This window comes from Rhinolophus ferrumequinum, chromosome 7 (genome assembly GCF_004115265.2).
Source record: "Rhinolophus ferrumequinum isolate MPI-CBG mRhiFer1 chromosome 7, mRhiFer1_v1.p, whole genome shotgun sequence".
NCBI lineage: Eukaryota > Metazoa > Chordata > Mammalia > Chiroptera > Rhinolophidae > Rhinolophus > Rhinolophus ferrumequinum.
Window position 1 is genome coordinate 62,328,037 of NC_046290.1, and position 19,856 is coordinate 62,347,892.

The 19,856-nt window shown below is 37.7% G+C and overlaps 2 protein-coding genes across 5 annotated transcripts in view; both read right to left on the minus strand.

The window, feature by feature from the left end:
- The window catches only part of FAM172A (family with sequence similarity 172 member A), a 396,509-nt gene extending 395,264 nt beyond the window's left edge, over window positions 1-1,245 (minus strand). For 3 of the 4 annotated variants that reach the window (XM_033110791.1, XM_033110790.1, XM_033110792.1), the window contains exon 1: window positions 1,079-1,245. The gene's annotated coding sequence lies outside the window, so the exon portion shown is untranslated. The remainder of the gene's footprint in view (window positions 1-1,078) is intronic. The other variant, XM_033110793.1, reaches the window with a different exon arrangement.
- An 11,057-nt stretch (window positions 1,246-12,302) lies between these two features.
- Window positions 12,303-19,856, minus strand: part of KIAA0825 (KIAA0825 ortholog) — a 358,672-nt gene continuing 351,118 nt past the window's right edge. The window contains exon 21 of the mRNA XM_033110775.1: window positions 12,303-14,699. Within this exon, the coding sequence (XP_032966666.1) occupies window positions 14,582-14,699 (118 nt within the window). The 3' untranslated portion in view covers window positions 12,303-14,581. The remainder of the gene's footprint in view (window positions 14,700-19,856) is intronic.

The following is a 19,856-nucleotide window of genomic DNA, read 5'->3' on the forward strand; positions in this document are numbered from 1 at the left end:
ATAATATGCTTCCATTTGCCAGACTTGCAGCGTTCACTGCCTCAAAGTCATCCAGAGCATCCCTGTTTTAGGTTTCACTGGTTAAGTGGAAGGAACACCTGGTTTAAAAGTCAGAGGAAAGCCTGGAACTAACACTGACAGTCAACCATAAGTAAGGACGTCAAACTTTGACTGGGTCTCTAAATACGCTAAAGGAATACAATGTATCTCTCCCTCACAGTGCAAGATAATGAACAAGGATAAAGAATTGACCTCTAACACTGCTTTAAGACAAAAAGATACTATGTGTTGCATAACAAACAACACACTGCACATATTTTATTAAGTTACAAGGCACTTGGTATTCTGAAAACCACAGAATTTCCCTGTACAACTTTTCTGATTTTTGGGAAATGGGCAAACACAACGAAACTGATGTCAATATATACAGCCAAATATTAAGTAACCAGTTACTTGGTCCAACAGATACCCACTCTGGAGCATTAGAAGAATATATTAAATCTATGGATGAGGGAGAGAAAAGACTGCTTCCAAAATATGCAAAACTTTTTTCGAAGTCAAAAGTATTCAACAAGAATTCATGCCAGTGAAATGTTCCATCAGCGCCCATGCATGTTACAACTTCTGAGAGCATTTTATAACTGCACTCTAACCTTCCGTCTGCAATAAAGGACTTTTGGTAAAGCTATGGCAGTTGATCATTTTTGTAAAAAAAAAAAAAAAAAAAAATCTTTAACCAGAGAACCGCAGGACCTCCTCTCCCGAGAAAGAGTAGGAGGGCCCATGACTCAACGGTCTCTAGGGCTCACAGAACCGCATCTGTCCAGATGTAAGGGAAGTCATTCAGGGAGCGCACGTGTCCCTGCCCCGCCAGAAGTGGAAATGGCAGTTGGAACCTGCGCATCAGAGGGGTCCGGGACACAGGGCAGAGGTGTCCGCAGGAAATTCAGCGTAGCACCGGGCAGCCCCCGCCCTGGGGCCAGCGACCTCCTCCTGAAACGGACTAGGCCAGCCCCCTACTCTGATTTCGGCCCAGGCCTGCCCCGGGATCGCACATCCCAGCGATCGCAGGTCCTACCTGAGCTCTTCCCCCAGCTACAGGGCTGCGGGGGGAGGCGGGAGGAGGCGTGGCCTTCCAGCTCTCCAGTCGAACTCCCTCGTGCGGTTAAGACTTTCTCTCTCGGGATCCGCGCCCCGAACAAGTTCAAGTTGCACTTCCGGGGTCCGCAAGCGATTAAAACGTCATTGCGCACGCGACGGCGACAGATCCGGAAATAGGCGGGGCGTGGTCGCTGGCGGGGTTCCTGTGGCTCTAGGTGGGCTGGGAGGGAGACCTGGGGGAGGTGAGGCTTGTCGTGTTGTCTCCCTGCGGGCTCTGCTCGCCCTTCCTTCACGCTTCCTTCTGAAACGAGGGACAGCCCTTCCTGGAGCCACCCTGAAGCCTCCTTCGCAAGCGGAATTTGAAAAACAATAACCGGAGGGACCATGCAGCTCATTGCCTACTCGCCCACCGTGGTGTCTCCGACTTACCAGGTTCATTCAACTCCAGAAACGACGAGACGTGGGAAAGTCTAGATTTAAAAGATAACATTTACCTGTAAATTATAATTTAGATAAAGTGGGAAGTTAAGGGGAGACTCCCTGATCCTGCTCTTTTTCCTATCTGCTGGATACAGGCATGCCTTGCAAATACTGCAGGTTTGGTTCCAGACCACCACAATAAAGCCAGTCCTGATCTTTTTGCTGGTGGAGGGTCGTGTATTCCATTTCTAGAAAACGCAACACCTGTGAAGCCCGGTAAAATGGAGTGTGCCTGCCCTAATAGGATAGACTGGGAACAGCTGTGTCAAGCTGTAGTCACATGGTTATCAGGGGGTTTATTTTAAACTCAGCCTTTATGGCAAAAATCCCTGATAGTAAAAATTACCCATGAAAATGCCCTAAATGGCTCACGAAGCACAGAATACATTATGTTAATTATAAACTCTAGATCTTTAATTCTTATGCAATCTTGAATGTGAGATCTTTTGGCCAGTATAACTGTTAGAGTGAAAGGAGAGTTTGTGTGTAGATATCTGGGCATTTAAACAATTCTGATAAATACAAGGGGCAACACTCAGTCTTCACCTTACTTGACCATTCAGCAGCCATTTGACACTGTTAAGCACATCCTCCTTGAAATTTGAAACATTTTCTTCATTTGACTTTTGTGAAATCACAGTGCTCTTTTTATTCTCCTTTGCTGGATTTTCCTGATTTTTAAGTGTTAATGTGCCCCAGATCTCGTCACCTCTTTATCCAACCTTATTCCCCAGGTACTCTCATCCATTTCCTTCACTGTCTTTTATATGGTATCACAATGCTGATGGCTTCCAAATATCAGCCCTGCCTGACTTCTTTGATTTTGTACTCACATATCTAACTTCTTATTCAACATTTCTACTAGGATATTTAACATACATTTAAAACTCTGTATTTTCTACCTCCCAAACCTGCTCCGTTGCGCATCCTTCCACCTCAGTAAGTGGTGCATTGATTCTGACAGTTGTTCAGGTCATCCTTTGATTCTTCTTCCTCTCACATTCCACATCCAATCTCAGCAAAATCTGTAGGTTCTCTTTTATAAAGGTATCCCTATTCTCACAGTTACAACTCTAGTCCTCACTGGATAGTGTAGTTGTCTCATTCTACATGCATCTATTCTTACCTCCCTACAGTTTAGTCTCCAACTGGCAGCTGTAGAAATCCTTTCAAAATGCAAATCAGAATTTGTTACTTTCCTGTTCAAAACCTTTAAGAGCTTCCCTACTCAAATAAAATAAAATCCAAAATTATGTCCATAATTCCATAACATCCTGCATGATGTGGCTCCTGGCCACCCCATGCCTCCACTGTGGAAAAGTGTGGTAAGAGATCTTGGGTGGTGGTTGGGGAGCAGGAAAACTTACTCAGTAACCTAAGAGTCTCGGAAACAAGAGTCCCAAAGGTGATTGCCGACTCTCTTGCCTGAAAATATTAAAAGGCAAGAGACTAACTAAGGGCGCCTGTGATCATAAGGAGATACGAACTGTCAAGTTTTCCAAACAACTATTAGACGTTGGCACATGACTGGGTGTATTAGTTTCCTAGGGCTGCCATAGGAAGTACAGTGAGTCCTCACTTCACATCATCAAGAGGATCTTGGGGATCGCAGCTTTAAGCAAAATGTATAATGAAATGAATTTTACTTTAGGCTAATTATATAAATAAGAATTAATTTCCTGTAGCATATTTCAGGTCACAAAAACATCACAAACTTCTAAAGACTCCTAATATTAAACATTGAAATAAATGTGAGCTATACATACATTAAAGAAAGATTAATAAAAACAAGATAATTTTGTTTCCAACTTGCTCAGTGTGGTGGGTGGGCAAGTCTGTCCCAGCAGCTCAGGGAATGAGATAGAAACGAGACAACCCTAGACAGGATGGCATTCCATCGCAACGCACACACACCCGCACCTACACCCACTCATATTGGGAAAATCTAGATATGCCAATTAACCTAATGTTCACATCTTTGGGACATAGGAGGAGATCAGAGTACACAGAGAAAACCATGAATGCATGGGGAGAACTTGTAAACTCCCCAATGGCCCCTGTGGGGAATCAATTTTTCTCACCAATGTTATGATGAAATTATGTTGAATAAAATGATATTATTCAAGGACCTGCTGTACCTCAGATAGGTGGCTAACACAACAAATTTATTGTCTCACAGTTCTGGAAGTTAGAAGTCCAAGATCACGGTACCTTGGTTCCTTCTCAGGGCTGTGAGGGAGAATTTGTTCCATGCCTCACTCCTAGTTTCTGGTGGTTTGATGGCAATAGTTCATGCCCCTTGGTTTATGGATGCATCACCCCAATCTCTGCCTTCAACTCCAGATGGCATTCTCCCTATTTGCTCTCTGTGTCCAAATTTCCCCCTTTTATAGGAATACCAGTCACATTGGTTTGGGGTCCAATTTGGTACAGAAGGGACATTGACCTCAGTTTATAATAATAGCCTTTTCTTCCCACCTATGAGCTGACCCTGAAGGACCTCAAAATAAAATGAGTATGGGACATAGAGAAGTAAAAGGTGGAGGAATTGTGAGACAAAACAGATTGCACTCCCAAATGTCCAAATGCTGGTGCTTTCTGTTATTAGGTCCTTTATACATTTTTAGAGAATCACCTAAATCCAGGAACTTCAACACTGCCATTTCCTGGTATTTGGAATGAATGCTCTCAAAATTCCCATGTGGCACCTCTTGTGGTACCACAACCTCGTTCTGCTGGTTGTTATGCCTCTCCTTTTTGGTAGTTATGCCTCCCCCTTTTTTTTGTGGGTCACTCCTATACTGGGAAAGAGGATAAAGTGATTTAGAGGTTTCTAGTCCAACATGTAAAGAGTTTGGAACTTGGAAGTACGTCACTCCCATCCTCACAAGAAAAAAACTGAACAAACTGAATGTCAACAACTCTTTCTAGATCCATCAGAGAATTAAGGTCATAGGGCAAACTACTACCTCCCACAGACAGGTGGATAAAGAGAAGCACAGCGTGATGGGAGCACAAGCCAGCAGTGGAAGCCAGCGTGGCTAGGAACATTTTAGAACTGTAATTAATGAATCGCTGGAGACTCAGCGTGGACTGCCTTGAGAGTTAGAAACTCCAAGTACTCCCAGTAGTGTATGTGTCAGGGCTGCACCCACAGTTTTGTGAGTCTTTCCTCCAGGAGCCATACCAGGTTTTTACGGTGAAGATGGGAGAAAAATCCTCTTCTGACAGTGGAAGAGGAAAAGTGACCTTTACGAAATATAAACCCAGAGCTCTCTGTTTTCCTTAAGAAAGCCTGCTTTTAAGGGAAACTACTTTACCAGAGCCTAACCAACGGGAAATTTGCCAATCTAGAGGACTGGAAATACTCAATGCGGGGGTAAATGGATGACACGCAGGCACAGAGGTGTACTGGAGGCAGAGAGATGAAAACACTAAGAATCAAAAGAAAATATTAGCAATCAAAAACACTAACAGGAATGAGAAGTACTAAGTAGACTGAACACAACCAACTTCCAAAACTGAAATGCAAAGTGAAGAAAGGAATGAAAAAGACAGAACAGACTATCCAAGAACTGTGGGAAAACGACACAAGGTACAACGTGTATAATGGGAATACTAGAAGGAGAAGAAAGAGAGAGGAACAAAGGAACTATCTGAAGTAATAAGAGAATTTTCCAAAATTAATGACCCATAAACCCACAAATCCAGGAAGCTCAGAGAATTTCAAACAGGATAAACACTAAAAATTACCCACACCTGGGCATTCAAACATCAGAAAATCAAAGACAAAATCTTGAAAGAAGCCAGAAGTAAAAAAAACAAAACAAAAATACCTCTTGCCTACACAGAAAAATGATAAGAATTACGTTGGATTTCTCTCCAGAAGCTACAAGAAGAGAGTAGAATGAAATATTTAAAGTATTGAAAGAAAAAAAAAATCAGCCTAGAACTCTGTATATGATGAAATTATCCTTCAAAAGTAAAGAAGAAATAGACTCTCAGACAAACAAAAATTGAGGGAAATTGTCTCCAATGGACCTGCCCTTCAAGAATTAAGTTTTTCAAATGATATAGGTTAGAAACTTGGATCTACATTAAAAAAAATAAGAGTTTTAGAAAAGAACTAAATGAAGGTAAAATAAATATTTTTATTTTTCTTATTCTTAATTGATCTAACAGATAATTTTGTTCAAAATAATACTAACTTTTTTCTGTGATTATACAAGTTCTGACAATTGTTTGCGAACTTGTTGCAATGATGTTGCTAACCTTTTTTGATATCCGAAGGATTATTCGTTATGAATTTGTACCAACTGGACAATTAACCAAGTTTACTGTTTGGAAGTGCTGCAAAGGCTGAGTTAAAAAGTTAAATGACCTGAACTTTTCGCCAACAATTCATGGCTCTTGCATCACGACAATGCATCAGCTCACACGGCACTGTCTGTGAGGGAGTTTTTAGCCAGAAAACAGATAACTGTATTAGAATACCCTCCTTACTCACCTGATCTGACCCCCAATGACTTCTTTCTTTACCCAAAGATAAAGGAAATATTGAAAGGAAGACATTTTGATGACATTCAGGACATCAAGGGTAGTACAATGACAGCTCTAATGGCCATTCCAGAAAAAGAGTTCCAAAATTGCTTTGAAGGGTGGACTAGGCACTGGCATCGGTGCATGGCTTCCCAAGGGGAGTACTTCGAAGGTGACCGTAGTGATATTCAGCAATGAGGCATGTAGCACTTTTTCTAGGATGAGTTTGCAAACTTAATTGTCCAACCTCGTAGCTTATGGATAAGTAAAGTGAATGACAGCAATGTTATACGGGACAAGAGGAAGGACCTGGAAATATTCTGTACTTCTCTACCCAAAAAATGGTATGGTGTTATTTGAAAGTGGACTTAAATAAGTTGTAAATATAGTTTGCAAACTCTAAGGCAAACACTTTTAAAAGTTTTTTTTTAAATGAGCCTAATTGATATGCAAAGAGAGGAGAGAAACGAAATCAAAATACCCAATTAAAATCAGAGAAAGCAGAAAAGAATAGAAATAAAAAAAGGGAAATGGATAGAAAATATTTAAAGTGATTTAAATCATATTGGGCTTATTTAAATAAGTGAAAATGAAACATTCCAAAATATCCTAATATGGCCAAAAAGCAATAATGCATGCCTGCCACGTAAGCTGGGGGTAGGGAAAAATATCTGATAATGCAGGCTTTGATTGTATTTTCAGGAGACAAGTTAGTTTTTCTGCTTGTTACCTACCACCCAGAACTGCATATTCCATATGTAAGTTACATCCAAATGTCTATGAGTTAGAAAAATTATAAAGTTTAAAACATTATGTCAAATAATTATTTAAAAATCATATTTTCAAGGTTGTAATGGTACTTCCTCATTGCCATATTAGAGCTGTGTATTCTTCAATCTCTTCTTGGTACTTTTCCTCTAATATTCCCTCCTGTTTATATCTGAAATATGAGATTCTCTATTTCTAGTTCTCCACAATTACTTCTGTAAGCACAAACTGTACTCTTACTCTTTTTCATTCTAATCCTTTTATACACAAATGTCTGTATTGTGGGCAGCCTGATTATCCCCAAATATCCTCAGAAACGTATTCTACCTCCCGTTGTTCACTGAAACTTAATATATTGGATGTTGAATATGGCAAATGGGCTTTTAAGATGCATTCCCACGTCCTTATAATGAGCCTACCTTCTTACACACACACACACACACACACACACACACACACACACACACACACACACTCTACATTGTTGTAACCTTAGCCGTGAGTGTACAACTATGTGATGAGTCCCGTGTGTTCTCCTAGCTAATCTTTAAATGTAGAGATGGTCTTGAAGACTCCGTCAACACAGTTACACATTCTCAAAAGAAAAAAGAAACAATGGAGACTGATCCCAAGATGCCTCAGTGCTGGAATTATCAGACAGGACTTTAAAGAGCTATTTAACTATGCTCAATGATATAAAGGAAAGTATTTGCTCAATGCTCAATGATATAAAGGAAAGTATTTTAATTCTTACTGAATTAAAATACAGGAAATCTCAGCAGACACAAAAACTAGTAAAAAAAAAACATGGAAATTCTATAACAGAAAAATAAAATATCTGATAATATAAAAAATCCACTGGATGGGCTTAATAGCAGAATGGAGATTATAAGGAAAGAGTCAGTGAACTTGGAGATAGACAAATACAAAAATATAAATATGCACAACACAGTCAATCTGCATAGAACCAATAATAAAGAGAAAATCTTGAAAGCATCCAGAATAAAATGTCACTTTCATATAAGATACCAATGATTCAAATGATCACTGTTTCCTCATCACGAATAGTGGAGGACAGAAAAGAGTGGATCATCTTAAAGACCTAAAAGAAAAAAATCAGCGAATACAGAAGTTTTAGTGAAATATCCTTCAAGAGTGGTGAAATAAACATTTTCATGTAATAAAAATAACAGCATCCCTCACTGCACTACAAGAAATGCTAATGGAAAGGCAATAAAACCAGATGGAAATTCAGATCATCGGGCGTATCAGAAATTGAAAATATCTCACAAATGTAATAGATTATTTTTTCTCTTAACTTTATTAAAATACATGTAACTTTAAAACAAATTATAACATTGTCAGGTGAGGCGTATTATATCTGATAATATAATACATATGAAAACTATATGTATTACATTATCATATTATAAAGACCTGAGTGGGGTAAGTAGTAAATGGACCTATACACACTATAGGACATTACAGATAGATGTTTAAATGCTTAGAGCAAACAGTGAAAAATGCAAAGAAGTATAGCTAAAAAGCCAAAGAGAAATTAAAATGTATAAGAATGTTCATAGCAGTTTTATTCATAATAGCCTCAAACTGTAAAAAGCCCAGGTGTCCTTCAGGTAGTGGTATAAACAAATTTTGGTATAGTCATGCAGTAGTATGATATACAGGAAAATACAGGAAATACTGAATGAAAATACAGGAAATCACAGCAGACATAGAAATGAGTAAAAAACCAAATGCAAATTCTACTACAGAAAAATAAAATATCTGAAAATAAAATATCTACTCAGCAATAGAAAGGAACAAGCCACTGATGCATAAAACAACATGAATTACTTTTAAAACACTGATGAGTGAAAGAAGCCTCATACAAAAAAGTACATACTGTATAATTTCATTTATACAGTATGAAGTTTTAGAGAAGGCAAAAGTAATCTATGATGGAAAAATAGAGCAAAAAACTAAGGTTGGAGTATGCCTGGAAAATTCAAGGAGTTACAAGGAAGCCAGTATGGCAGGAGGGGAGAAAGCGAAGAAGGGTTGTCGAAGAGGTAACCATAGAGGAAAGGCTGGGTGAAAGGAGAATAGATCTTGTAGACCACTGTTAAGACATTTTACTATGAAAGGGGAAGTCAGTGGAAGACGTTGAATAGAGGAGAAACATGGTCTGATTTAATAGGATCTCTATGCTCTCAGAATTGACTGGTAAGCGGTACGTGTTCATAGCCAATTTTGGAAGCTATCCAGATGAATGACGATAGTACCTTGGATGTACAAAGAGGTTAGAATGGTACGTTTTGGTTCTTAATGATATTTAAATTCCAGATGACCAAGGTAGTTTTTATTCATTGATTTTTAAAAATGTTTAGATGCCATATTTTCAGTCTTCAAGAAATATTTATTTTATGATTAGTTATTTTTCATAGAATGCTTTTTTTTCTGTAATATCACAAAGTTCCAATCCTGAACCGTCTCTCTTCCATTAAGGTCGGGTGTTCTGGTTATCATGATACTTTTCATGTATTGTTTTTCTGGTGATTCATGGTTTTCTGTTCATATTTTTGTAAAATGGGTTGTAGTGATTAGAGGTAACTAGGATGTGTTTCCTTCTAATATTTTATCATGAAAATTTACAAGCATACAGAAAGATAAAAGAATACAGTGGACACATGTATCCCCACCACCTAGACTCAGCTATTATTTTACTATACTTGCTTTATCATATAACTATCCATCTTTTATCAATTCATTGATTTATCTTCCTTTCTAAAAGTGCATTTCAAAGTAAATCATTGCATTGGTTTTTCCTGTAGTGGTATAGGTGGAGGTATATTTTTTAAATAGTAGGAAAGAATGAGATCAGTGGATATGGCTTTTCAGCAGTCACAGTTCCCTTAAGGATATGGGGTGAAAAATAGACAAGTAAGCTGAAGTCTCTTACAGTTATCAAAATCAGAAGGGTTTTATTCTTGGAGGAGAATTTCCTTGCTGGCCTGTCCCTCCTCCCACCCCAGCCAATTCTACCATTTTATACCTTTTTCAGGTGCACAGTGTAACAAGCTTTGCTAGGTGATATTTTTCTCCCACTTCATGTATTTGTTAAGAATTGACTGATTAGAAGACCCAAGTGACCGTCGTTTAAATAAGATAGAGGTTTATTTCTCATACACATAAATGCAAGCAACCCAGGACTAGTTTTATGCCCCACCATCATCAGTGACCCAGGATTCTACTTTTTTGTGGTTCTGTCAAGTTCAGTATGTACCATCTACCTCTGGTCAAATGGCTGCTCCAGCCATTATGCTCACATTCCAGCCAGAAAGCAGCAGAAAGATGTCCTTTAAGAATGTCCCAGTCAGATGGGTACTAGTCTTATCGCGGTGATCACCTTGTAAGTTATATAAATGCCTAATCACTATGTTGTATACCTGAAACTAATATACTATGTCATCTGTAATTGAAGAATAAAAGTATATATATTTTTAAAAGAATGGACTGGAGGTTACCAGGGGCTGGGAGAAATCGAAACATGTTGGTCAAAGGGTACAAACTTCTAATTATAAGATGAGTCAGTTCTGAGGATCTAATGTACAGCATAGTGATTATAGTTAATAATATTGTATTACATACTTGAAAGTTGCTAAGAGAGTAGATCTAAAATGTTCTCACCACAAGAAAGAAACGGTAAGTTTGTGCTGTGATAGTGGTGTTTGCTAATGCTATGCTGTAGTCATTTTGCAAAATGTAATTGTATCAAATCAACAAGTTGTACATCTTAAACTTATACAGTGTTGTGTGTCAATTATATCTCAATAAAGCGGGAAAGTACATGTAAGAAAAAGAATTTCCAAGAATTTGCTCACACTATTTTTGTTTACATCTTATCAGTCAGTATTTAGACATATAGTTAAACAGAACTACCATACTACTAAGTACTAGAAAATTTGATCTTGCTTCTTCCAGGTGAGCATGTGCTTTATAAAACAAAAGGGAAAATTGATTTTGCGGTACAACTTAGCAGTCTTTGCTTCAGGCCTCCATATCTGCATTATGTCCAGGCAGACATTTCCCAAGCAGATTGCTCACTTTTTTTAAGGAGCCATGCTCAGCATTACTCTGGGGCAAAATATTCCAGCCACACTGTATCTGAGCCATCGGTAGGTAGTGTTTCTGTTCAGTTGGCCATCTTGCATCAGAAGCTTCCGTCAGTGATAAAAGTGCTGTAGATTTGCTTTAGGGATTTTATAAGAAACCACATATACTGTCTAAATAACCTTCTTAACCATTACATCTGTTTTGTATTTTGGGTTTGCTGGAGTAAGAATTCATCTGAAGAAAGTGTTACTGTGTGGAAGTTTGAAAGCTATTTTAAGGTTTCAGGTCTTACATTCAAGTCTCTAATCCATTTCGAGTTGATTTTTGTGTATGGGGTAAGATAGTGGTCCAGTGTTATTCTTTTGCATGTGGCTTTCCAGTTTTCCCAACACTGATTATTGAAGAGATTTTTCTTTCCCCGTTGTATATTCTTGGCTCGTTTGTCATAAATTAATTGAGAACAGATGTGTGGGTTTATTTCTGCCCTCTATAATTTGTTTCATTGATCTGTGTGTCTGCTGTTATGCCAATTCCATGATGTTTTGTTTATTATAGCTTTGTTCTGTAGTTTGAAATCAGGAAATGTGATGTCTCCACCTTTGTTCTTCTTTCTTAAGGTTGCTTTCTTAAGGTTATGCAGGGTCCTTTGCGGTTCCATACAAATTTCATGATTGTTTGTTCTATTTTTGTCAAAAATACCATTGGAAGTTTGATAGGGATTACATTGAATCTGTAGGATGCTTTAGATAGTATGGACATTGTTGTGAAACTCAGCTCCAGAATATTTTCATCTTGTAAAAATGCAACTCTAGACCAATTAAACTACTCTTTTCCCCTCCCCTTAGCCCCAAGTACAACCACCATTCTACTTTGTTTCTATGAATTTGATTATGTTACATACATCATATAAGTGGAATCATACACTATGAATTTTTTGTGACTGACTTATTTCATTTAGTACAAGCCCTCAAAGTTCATCCATGTTGTAACATGCGACAGGATTTTCTTTCTTTTCAAGACTGAATACAGATTTTTAATATTTTTATTATGAAACATTTCAAGTAAAACAAAAAGCATTAAAAAATCTTAAAGATTTTTTTGTAGTAAGAAATACTAATTACAAAGTACCTGAAGCTCTCTTTGACTCACAATTTATGAACTGGGATAATAGGATATTTTGAGTAAGCACATATTGGTAAACAAAACAGGTGATTTATTTTTCCCATTTCTTGGTTCGTAGTTCTATAACAGTGTTTGGTAGAAATGATAAAAATGTAAAACATATGAAATACACACTGCCATCTATATTTTATTAAGAATTCATTCATACTGTTTCCACATAGTAACTGATAAGCCAATAATAAAATAGGTACCTCTTTATGATTATATAAAGATACAATTAAACAGAACACTGAGGAAGATAATATTTTATAGGAAGATAATATTTTTATAGTAAGCAAATGGGGAATTATGAAGTATTCATTCTTGTTAATTTATACAAGTGAAAAATAATTGTGAGACAGGAAACTGTTTTGAAATAGCACTTCTTAATCATACTTTAAGAAACATATTGAGTATAAAGCCAAAATGATCTGATAAATCAATGACTTGTCATTTTACATTCCCACTTATAAATTTTATTGCACTTAAAGCTACAGTAATTTCACTGAGCAAGTACAGAAGAGAATTCAACTGCAAACTCCTCTCTTTTCTACTTTTCTCTCCTGACTCATCCCATTCTCCCCTTACTGTACTTCTTTTAAAAAGGAACCATAGAGAAATTTTTTTCTAGAAGAACTAAATCACTTCCCAGGATTACTATAGAAATATACAGATTCAGTAAAAAAAAAGTGTTAAAAGATGATCTGGTATATTAGAAGATGAGAATAAAAATATCAAATCCTAAAACTTTATAAGATTATTTCATTTAGTTTATTGGATCAATTTATTTTTATTTTGATTTTCTGTTTTAGTGTCTATTCTAATAAAACATAGTTATGCAGATTTAGTACACAGATCATCACTAAGGTGAGGGAATGAAACCAACTGTTGCTTTACGTTGATTGTTATAGTAACTGTTTATAGGTAAGATAAGATAGAAAGTCCAGTTCTCATCAAAGTTTCTTATACTTTTTTTAATGGTCCACATTGAATTTTTAGAATTATTTCAACCATATCTTAAAATGCTGGGTTCATGATTATACTGGCCAACTAAAGAACATTCTTTAAAAAGAAAATGTGTTATCTGGGAAGCAGATGGCTACATGGCCATTAATGTATTTTTATATAAAGAAATAATGCAGGAGATTTTCTATGGTGGCCTCTTCTGCACTCCAAGTTTTACTCTTTGAAAAATGCTAAAGTACTTTCCTTTGGAAATCATGCAGCCTACATATATTTTACAAAAATTACACAATATGGAATCATGGACAATCTCAGAACACCAGAAACCATGATATTCAATATCAAATCATCTAAAATAGTTCGTGACATAAAGCTTCTCCAAGATGTCCTGTAGGTTGCTCAACAGTCTAAATGTCTTTCAATGACAGCCATTCAAACAACTGTGTTTATTAACTGTCAAGTAGATAAATAACTTTGTAGTAGGTATTTGGGAGACTATTGTTGTAAGGGGAGACGTCATGTTATATTGTAAGACCTTTAAAGGCTTTATAATCTAATATCAAAGCACCGATAAGGAGGATATAGTTCGTAAATACAACTTTATTTCACATAGAGGGTACTAGAACAGATTCCATTTCGTGTGTGTGTGTGTGTATCAATGTAATAGAAAAAAGAGAAGTAACAAACTATGGATACTGAGCGGTGGAAGAGAGATTTCTGGAGTGAGTTTTGAACATAATTTTGTGACAAAGATTGTTTCTGGTTGGGAAAAATGACAGGTGTGTGGCTTGAGTCAAGACGATAGCAGGCAGTGCCTGAACATGGAGCACTGGGTATAGGATCTGAAAGCATATTACTGGAAGTTTGAAATTGACATTTAAAAAAAAAAAACACTATATGCAGAGATATGAGTAAAGTCATACTTCTGGAGGGTGCTTTTTGCGGCTATGATTCAGATAAACTGGATGAAGAAGAGGCTATAGGAAAGGAGACTAGTACAATTTAAAGGCGATTAAGACCTGGACATGGGTTACAGCTACAAAATTAGATTGAATTTTTCAGATGACTTTCAGGGGCTATGCCACTCCATTCAACTTAATATCCAAAGGTTGTATTTAAAAATCCTTAGGGAAAATATATCCAAACATTTTGTCTGTTGTCATAGATACTTCAAGACTGAAAGAAGAAAAATAATTCAAAGGGAACACGAGATGGCAGCAGTTATATCATACAAAGAGAAAGACTGAGGAAAGAAAAACATTTGAAATTATTTTTAAAATAAAAAATAGGTAGCACTTTATGCTGTATGTGCTCTATTCATTTTCAGTTCAGAGATTACTCAGTCATTGGTTTCATGCTTCACAGCACATCTGAGGTTCATCCTGACTGTAGTAAAATTCCTACTCCATTATATGTGATTATTTCCTAAAATAAAGCTGTTGCTGTTTTCGGCAGATTACTCTTCCTCTGTGTTATCTGAGGCAGAAGACTTCTGGATGTTGCAAATTCGTTTTAAATGTTCCAACATTGTTTTTTCTTCCTCTTCCAGTCTTTCATCCTTCCTCATCTCCCACCTAAAAGAAAAATCACATCTTAGTATTTTTGTAACTTCCAAACTACAGTCAACACTTATTTATTCAAGGTTTGCATATGTGTATTCACTGGTTTATTACTACTTCTGTATCTCCTTGTTTATTCTTTGACTGTCTGCTTCTTGGGCAACATAATTTATTGGCACTGCTTCTGCAGACTGGGCCAGGAAAACGGGAGAGAAAATAGTCAAATCAGCTCTACTCCAAGGTAAAGTTTTAAAGTATTGTTTTAAATGAGGTTTCTGGATTTCAAGATTTTAAAAATGTATATGGCTTACCAGGATATACATGCCTGTAAATAAAATATAGATTTAGCGATTAATAAGCAAATATTTTTCATAGTGTTTTCCCCTCACCGATCAACCTAGTAGCGCCTTTACATGGCAGAGAAGTTTGCCAGGAAGACTTTGGCAGCAACAAGAATATCAAGCTAAACTGAATATACCTTAAAGGCAAGTCAGTCTATCCCTAGAAATAAGATCAGATTTGAAGTAATCAAGTGAAATCACCCTAGAAAAGCAGCAGATTGTTAGCAAGGTCCCATAGAGCATTTGAAAAAAAGGAAGGAAGGAAAGAAGGAAAGAAGGAAGGAAGGAAGGAAGGAAGGAAGGAAGGAAGGAAGGAAGGAAGGAAGGAAGGAAGGAGGGAAGGAAGGAAGGAAGGAGGGAAGGAATGAATTAGAAATTAAAAACTTTCTAATTCTGCATTATTGGAGGTATAGAACAAAATGCTAAGAATATGCACCTATGTATGTATATAATCTTTTGTGCAAAATAAATATTATCACAATGACCTAAGTATGGTTAATCCTTCCCTCCTTCCTCTCTCATATATGCCACCTCCTCAGGACTAGTCAGGGCATACTTACCAGCACTCCAACAAGAAATTATCTGCATCTATTTCCTTTCTCTTTTCCTCCTATTTCTACCAACCCCTAAGCGATCCACTATGATATGTTGTCACAAAAGGATTTTAAAACCAATGTTGATACGTCTTAAAGACCCTCTGCTATAAGATCTTCAAGGGGATGGGATTTCTTCTTTTTTTTAAATTAAATTTATTGGGGTGACAAAGGTCAATAATATAACTTTCAAGTGTACAATTTCATAATACATTATCTGTATTGCATTTTGTGCTAACTACCCATAGTCTTGTCTCCCTCTGTCACCATATATTTAACTCCCTTTACTCTCTTCATCCTCCCCCCACTTTCCTTCAACTCTGGTAACCACCATACTGTTGTCTGTGTCTATGAGTTTGTTTCACTTGTTGCTTTCTGTTTTCTATCACACGAGTGAAATCATATGCTTCTTGTCCTTTTCTGTTGGATTTATTTTGCTTAGCATGATACTCTCAAGATCTATCCATGGTGTCACAAATGGCAGTATTTTGTCCTTCCTTACGACTAAATAGTATTCCATTGTATATATGTAGCACATCTTCTTTATGCAATCATACATCGAGGGATACGTAGGTTGTTTCCATGTCTTGGTCACCGTGAGTAGTGCTGCAGTGAACATAGGGGTACATATATCTTTACAAGTAAACGTTTTCCAAATTTTGGGGTAGATACCCAGAAGATTGCTGGGTCATATGGTAATTTATTTTTTTATTTTTTGAGGAACCTCCATACTGTTTTCCATAGTTATACCAATTTGTATTCCCACCAGCAGTACATGAGAGTTCTTTTTTCTCCACAACCTCTCCAAGACTTGTTATTGTTTGTCTTGTAGAAAATAGCCAGTCTATCAAGTGTGAAGTGGTATCTCATTGGGGTTTTGATTTGCATTTCCCTAACAGCTAATGAGGTTGAGCATCTTTTTATGTATCTGTCAGCCATTTGTATGTCTTCTTGGGAGAATTGTCTGTTCAGGTCTTTTGCCCATTTTTTCATTGGATTACTTGTTTTTTGTTGAGTTATATGAGTTTTTTATATATTTTGGATATTAGCCCCTTGTTGGAGGTGTTGTTTGCAAATATCTTCTCCCATTCAGATGGTTGCATCTTTTTTTTTTAATTAGAGTTTATTGAGGTGACAATTGTTAATAAAGTTACATAGATTTCAGGTATACAATTCTGTAGTACATCATCTATCTCTCACATTGTGTGTTCACCACCCACAGTCAGTTCTCTTTCCATCACCATATATTTGATCCCATTTACCCTCATCTACCACCCACCTCCCACCTTACCCTCTGGTAACCACTAAACTATTGTCTATGTCTATGAGTTTTTGTTTCTTCATTTGTTTGTCTTGTTCTTTTGTTGTTTTCAGTTTTATATACCACATATCAGTGAAATCATGATTCTCTACTTTTTCTGTCTGACTTACTTCGCTTAGTATTATAACCTCAAGATCCATCCATGTTGTTGCAAATGGTACTATTTAATCTTTTCTTATGGCAGAATAGTATTCTATTGTGTATATGTACCACAACTTCTTTATTCATTCATCTATTGAAGGACACTTTGGTTGTTTCCATGTCTTGGCCACTGTAAATAAAGCTGCAATGAACATTGGAGCACATGTGTCTTTATGGATAAATGTTTTCAGATTTTTTGGGTAGATACCCAGGAGAGGGATTGCTGGGTCATATGGTAATTCTATTCGTAATTTTTTGAGGAAACTCCACACTGCCTTCCATAACGGCTGCACCAGTCTATATTCCCACCAACAGTGTATGAGGGTTCCTTTTTCTCCACAGCCTCTCCAATACTTGTTACTATTTCTTTTGTTGATACTAGCCATTCTAAAAACAGTCTATCAAAAAAACTATTGAAAAGAAAATCTACCGATTTGTTAAACACACTTGACTGGGCAATCTGTTTAAAATGTCTATCCCTAGTTTCCTCTATATATTTGAAATCTGTAGTAGAAGCATGTCCCCTACAGAAACCAGAGAATGTCAGAATCAGAAAATTCTACTTCTCCCTAAATCAGCTTTATGACGTGATTATAGTTTTGTTTTTCCTGACTTTGGTAGCTTTCTCTCTTTCACTAGTGCTAGTTTCCCAACCTGCCTACTCTGGGAAAAGAACTGCAACCTGACGCCCACTCCTGCTGGTGGCAGTGAATATGTTGTGTCTTTCACACTGAGGAGCAGCAAAATCCCATGAGACCCCACTGATCTATACCATAATCCTATTATCTTGTGGTATGCGTTCCATCTGTATGGCTCATGGGTGGGTAGATGTGGGAGCTTGGCCTATCCTTGCCTAGGGAGCCCCCTTTCCTATCCAAACACAAAAGGGAACCCGGAAACTTTGGCTGTGATACTCTAACAGAACAGCAGTCACACCCTCACTGACCAGCACTGCTCAGATTGGCGTGAATGTTCTCAGACCCTTGGTGGGTCTTCCTGGACTTACACACATTCAGGCCTCGACTAGAGATTATCTCCCTGCTCGTCTGTATGTTCTATGAATTTGAGGTCATATTACAGGGCTCTTACATGTCACAGACCATGACTAAGAGATTTCTATTTCTGCCCCCTTTAATGAGCAGTGGTGGATTTGGTATCTCCAAAATGAGAACTAGAGGGGTACAAAATATAAACAGTCATAGATCAGTGAGTAACTAACTGTTCTCATGATCAGTTTGATGGAATGTTTTATTTTGGGGGGCCTTGGTAGATAGCTGTGTGTCAGGGCCGACTAGGAGAGCCACACTTGGAGAGTGTTTAAGCACAAGGTATGTCCTTGGTAGTGTCCTTGGTAGCAAGTTCTGCAGGAAAGAGCAACCAACAGCAGACAGAGGAAGGGGCCAGAATCTAGAGTGTGAGAAATTCTCTGAGGCATTTACTGTGCCTTCTACTAAGAGAGCAAACATCTAACATCTCTGAATGGCATCCTGAATAAGAGTATAGGCTCTGGAATCACTCTGCCTTTGAGTTGAATCACCTCAGGCAAATTTCTTAACCTCTCTGTGCCTCAGGATTCTCATCTGTAAAGTGGCAATGCAGTTGTTTGATAGGAACACCTCCATGGCCTATGACAGATTTCCCTCTATAATGTCAGAGTTTGACAGTTGTCACTGAGACCCACTGAGACCGAATGTCCCACAAAGCCTAAAATATTTACTGTTTGGACTTTCACAGAGAATGTTTGCTGAATGCTGTTCTAGAAGAGTGGTCCTTAACTGGGGTGACACTGCCTCTCTATAGGGAAATATGGAGAGCATTACTGGTTAACACTGTCTAGTGAGGGCTTCTGGGACTGGGAACAGAGATGGTAAACATCCTTAAAATGCAGCAATGCCAAACAATAAATAGTTGTCTTCCCAAAATGTCAGGCGCATCCCTGCTGAGAAACATGTCCTCTAGAATCTCCAAAGTAATGTTGGAGCATCCCTTTCTAGTTCATGATTTTAACTGAAATGGGTTCAGTGTTTCACTGCTTAGAATACTGTTTGCTGAAGAGTGGATGTTTAGAAGCCAGATGCTGGATATGAATCCCTTATAAACTGTGTGGCTGTGGGCAAGCCAGATAAGCTGTGCCTCGGTTTCCTTATCAATAAAATTAAAATAATAGCAGTGCCTGCTTCATAGAATTGCCATGAGGATGAAACATCTAAGTACACATACAACATACAACATACAATAGTGTGTGGTTCACAGCAAACACTCAGTGAGTGATAACTTGTTATGATTATTTGGCATAGTGGTTAAAGTTGCAAATAGCAGACATTCTGATTGTGACGGATTAAACCAATACGGAGTTAATTTTCTCACATAACAAGAAATCCAGAGGTGGATGACTGCTGGCATGGGATAAATAGTTTGACAACAGCAGAGCTGATGTCTCTGTGCTTCTCTTGTCCTTAACCTCACGGTTCCAGATGATGGTTGCAACTTCAGCATCACGTCCTTGCTTTGAGGGAGGAAAAAGGAAGGGGCACACAAGCTGCACCTGCCCCATTTTATCAGGGAAATAAAACCTCTCCAACAGTCCTCCCAGCAGATACTGGAGCCGTACTGGCTAGGTTTGGATCCTGAATCTGCCTTTTACTAGCTGTTTGGTATTGGGCAAGTTTCTTAACCACTCTGTGCCTCAGTGTTCTCCTTTACAAAATAAGGGATGCTAACGGTATATATCTAATGCAATATTGTAAGGAGTAGGTGAGCTATGAATTCATGAAAT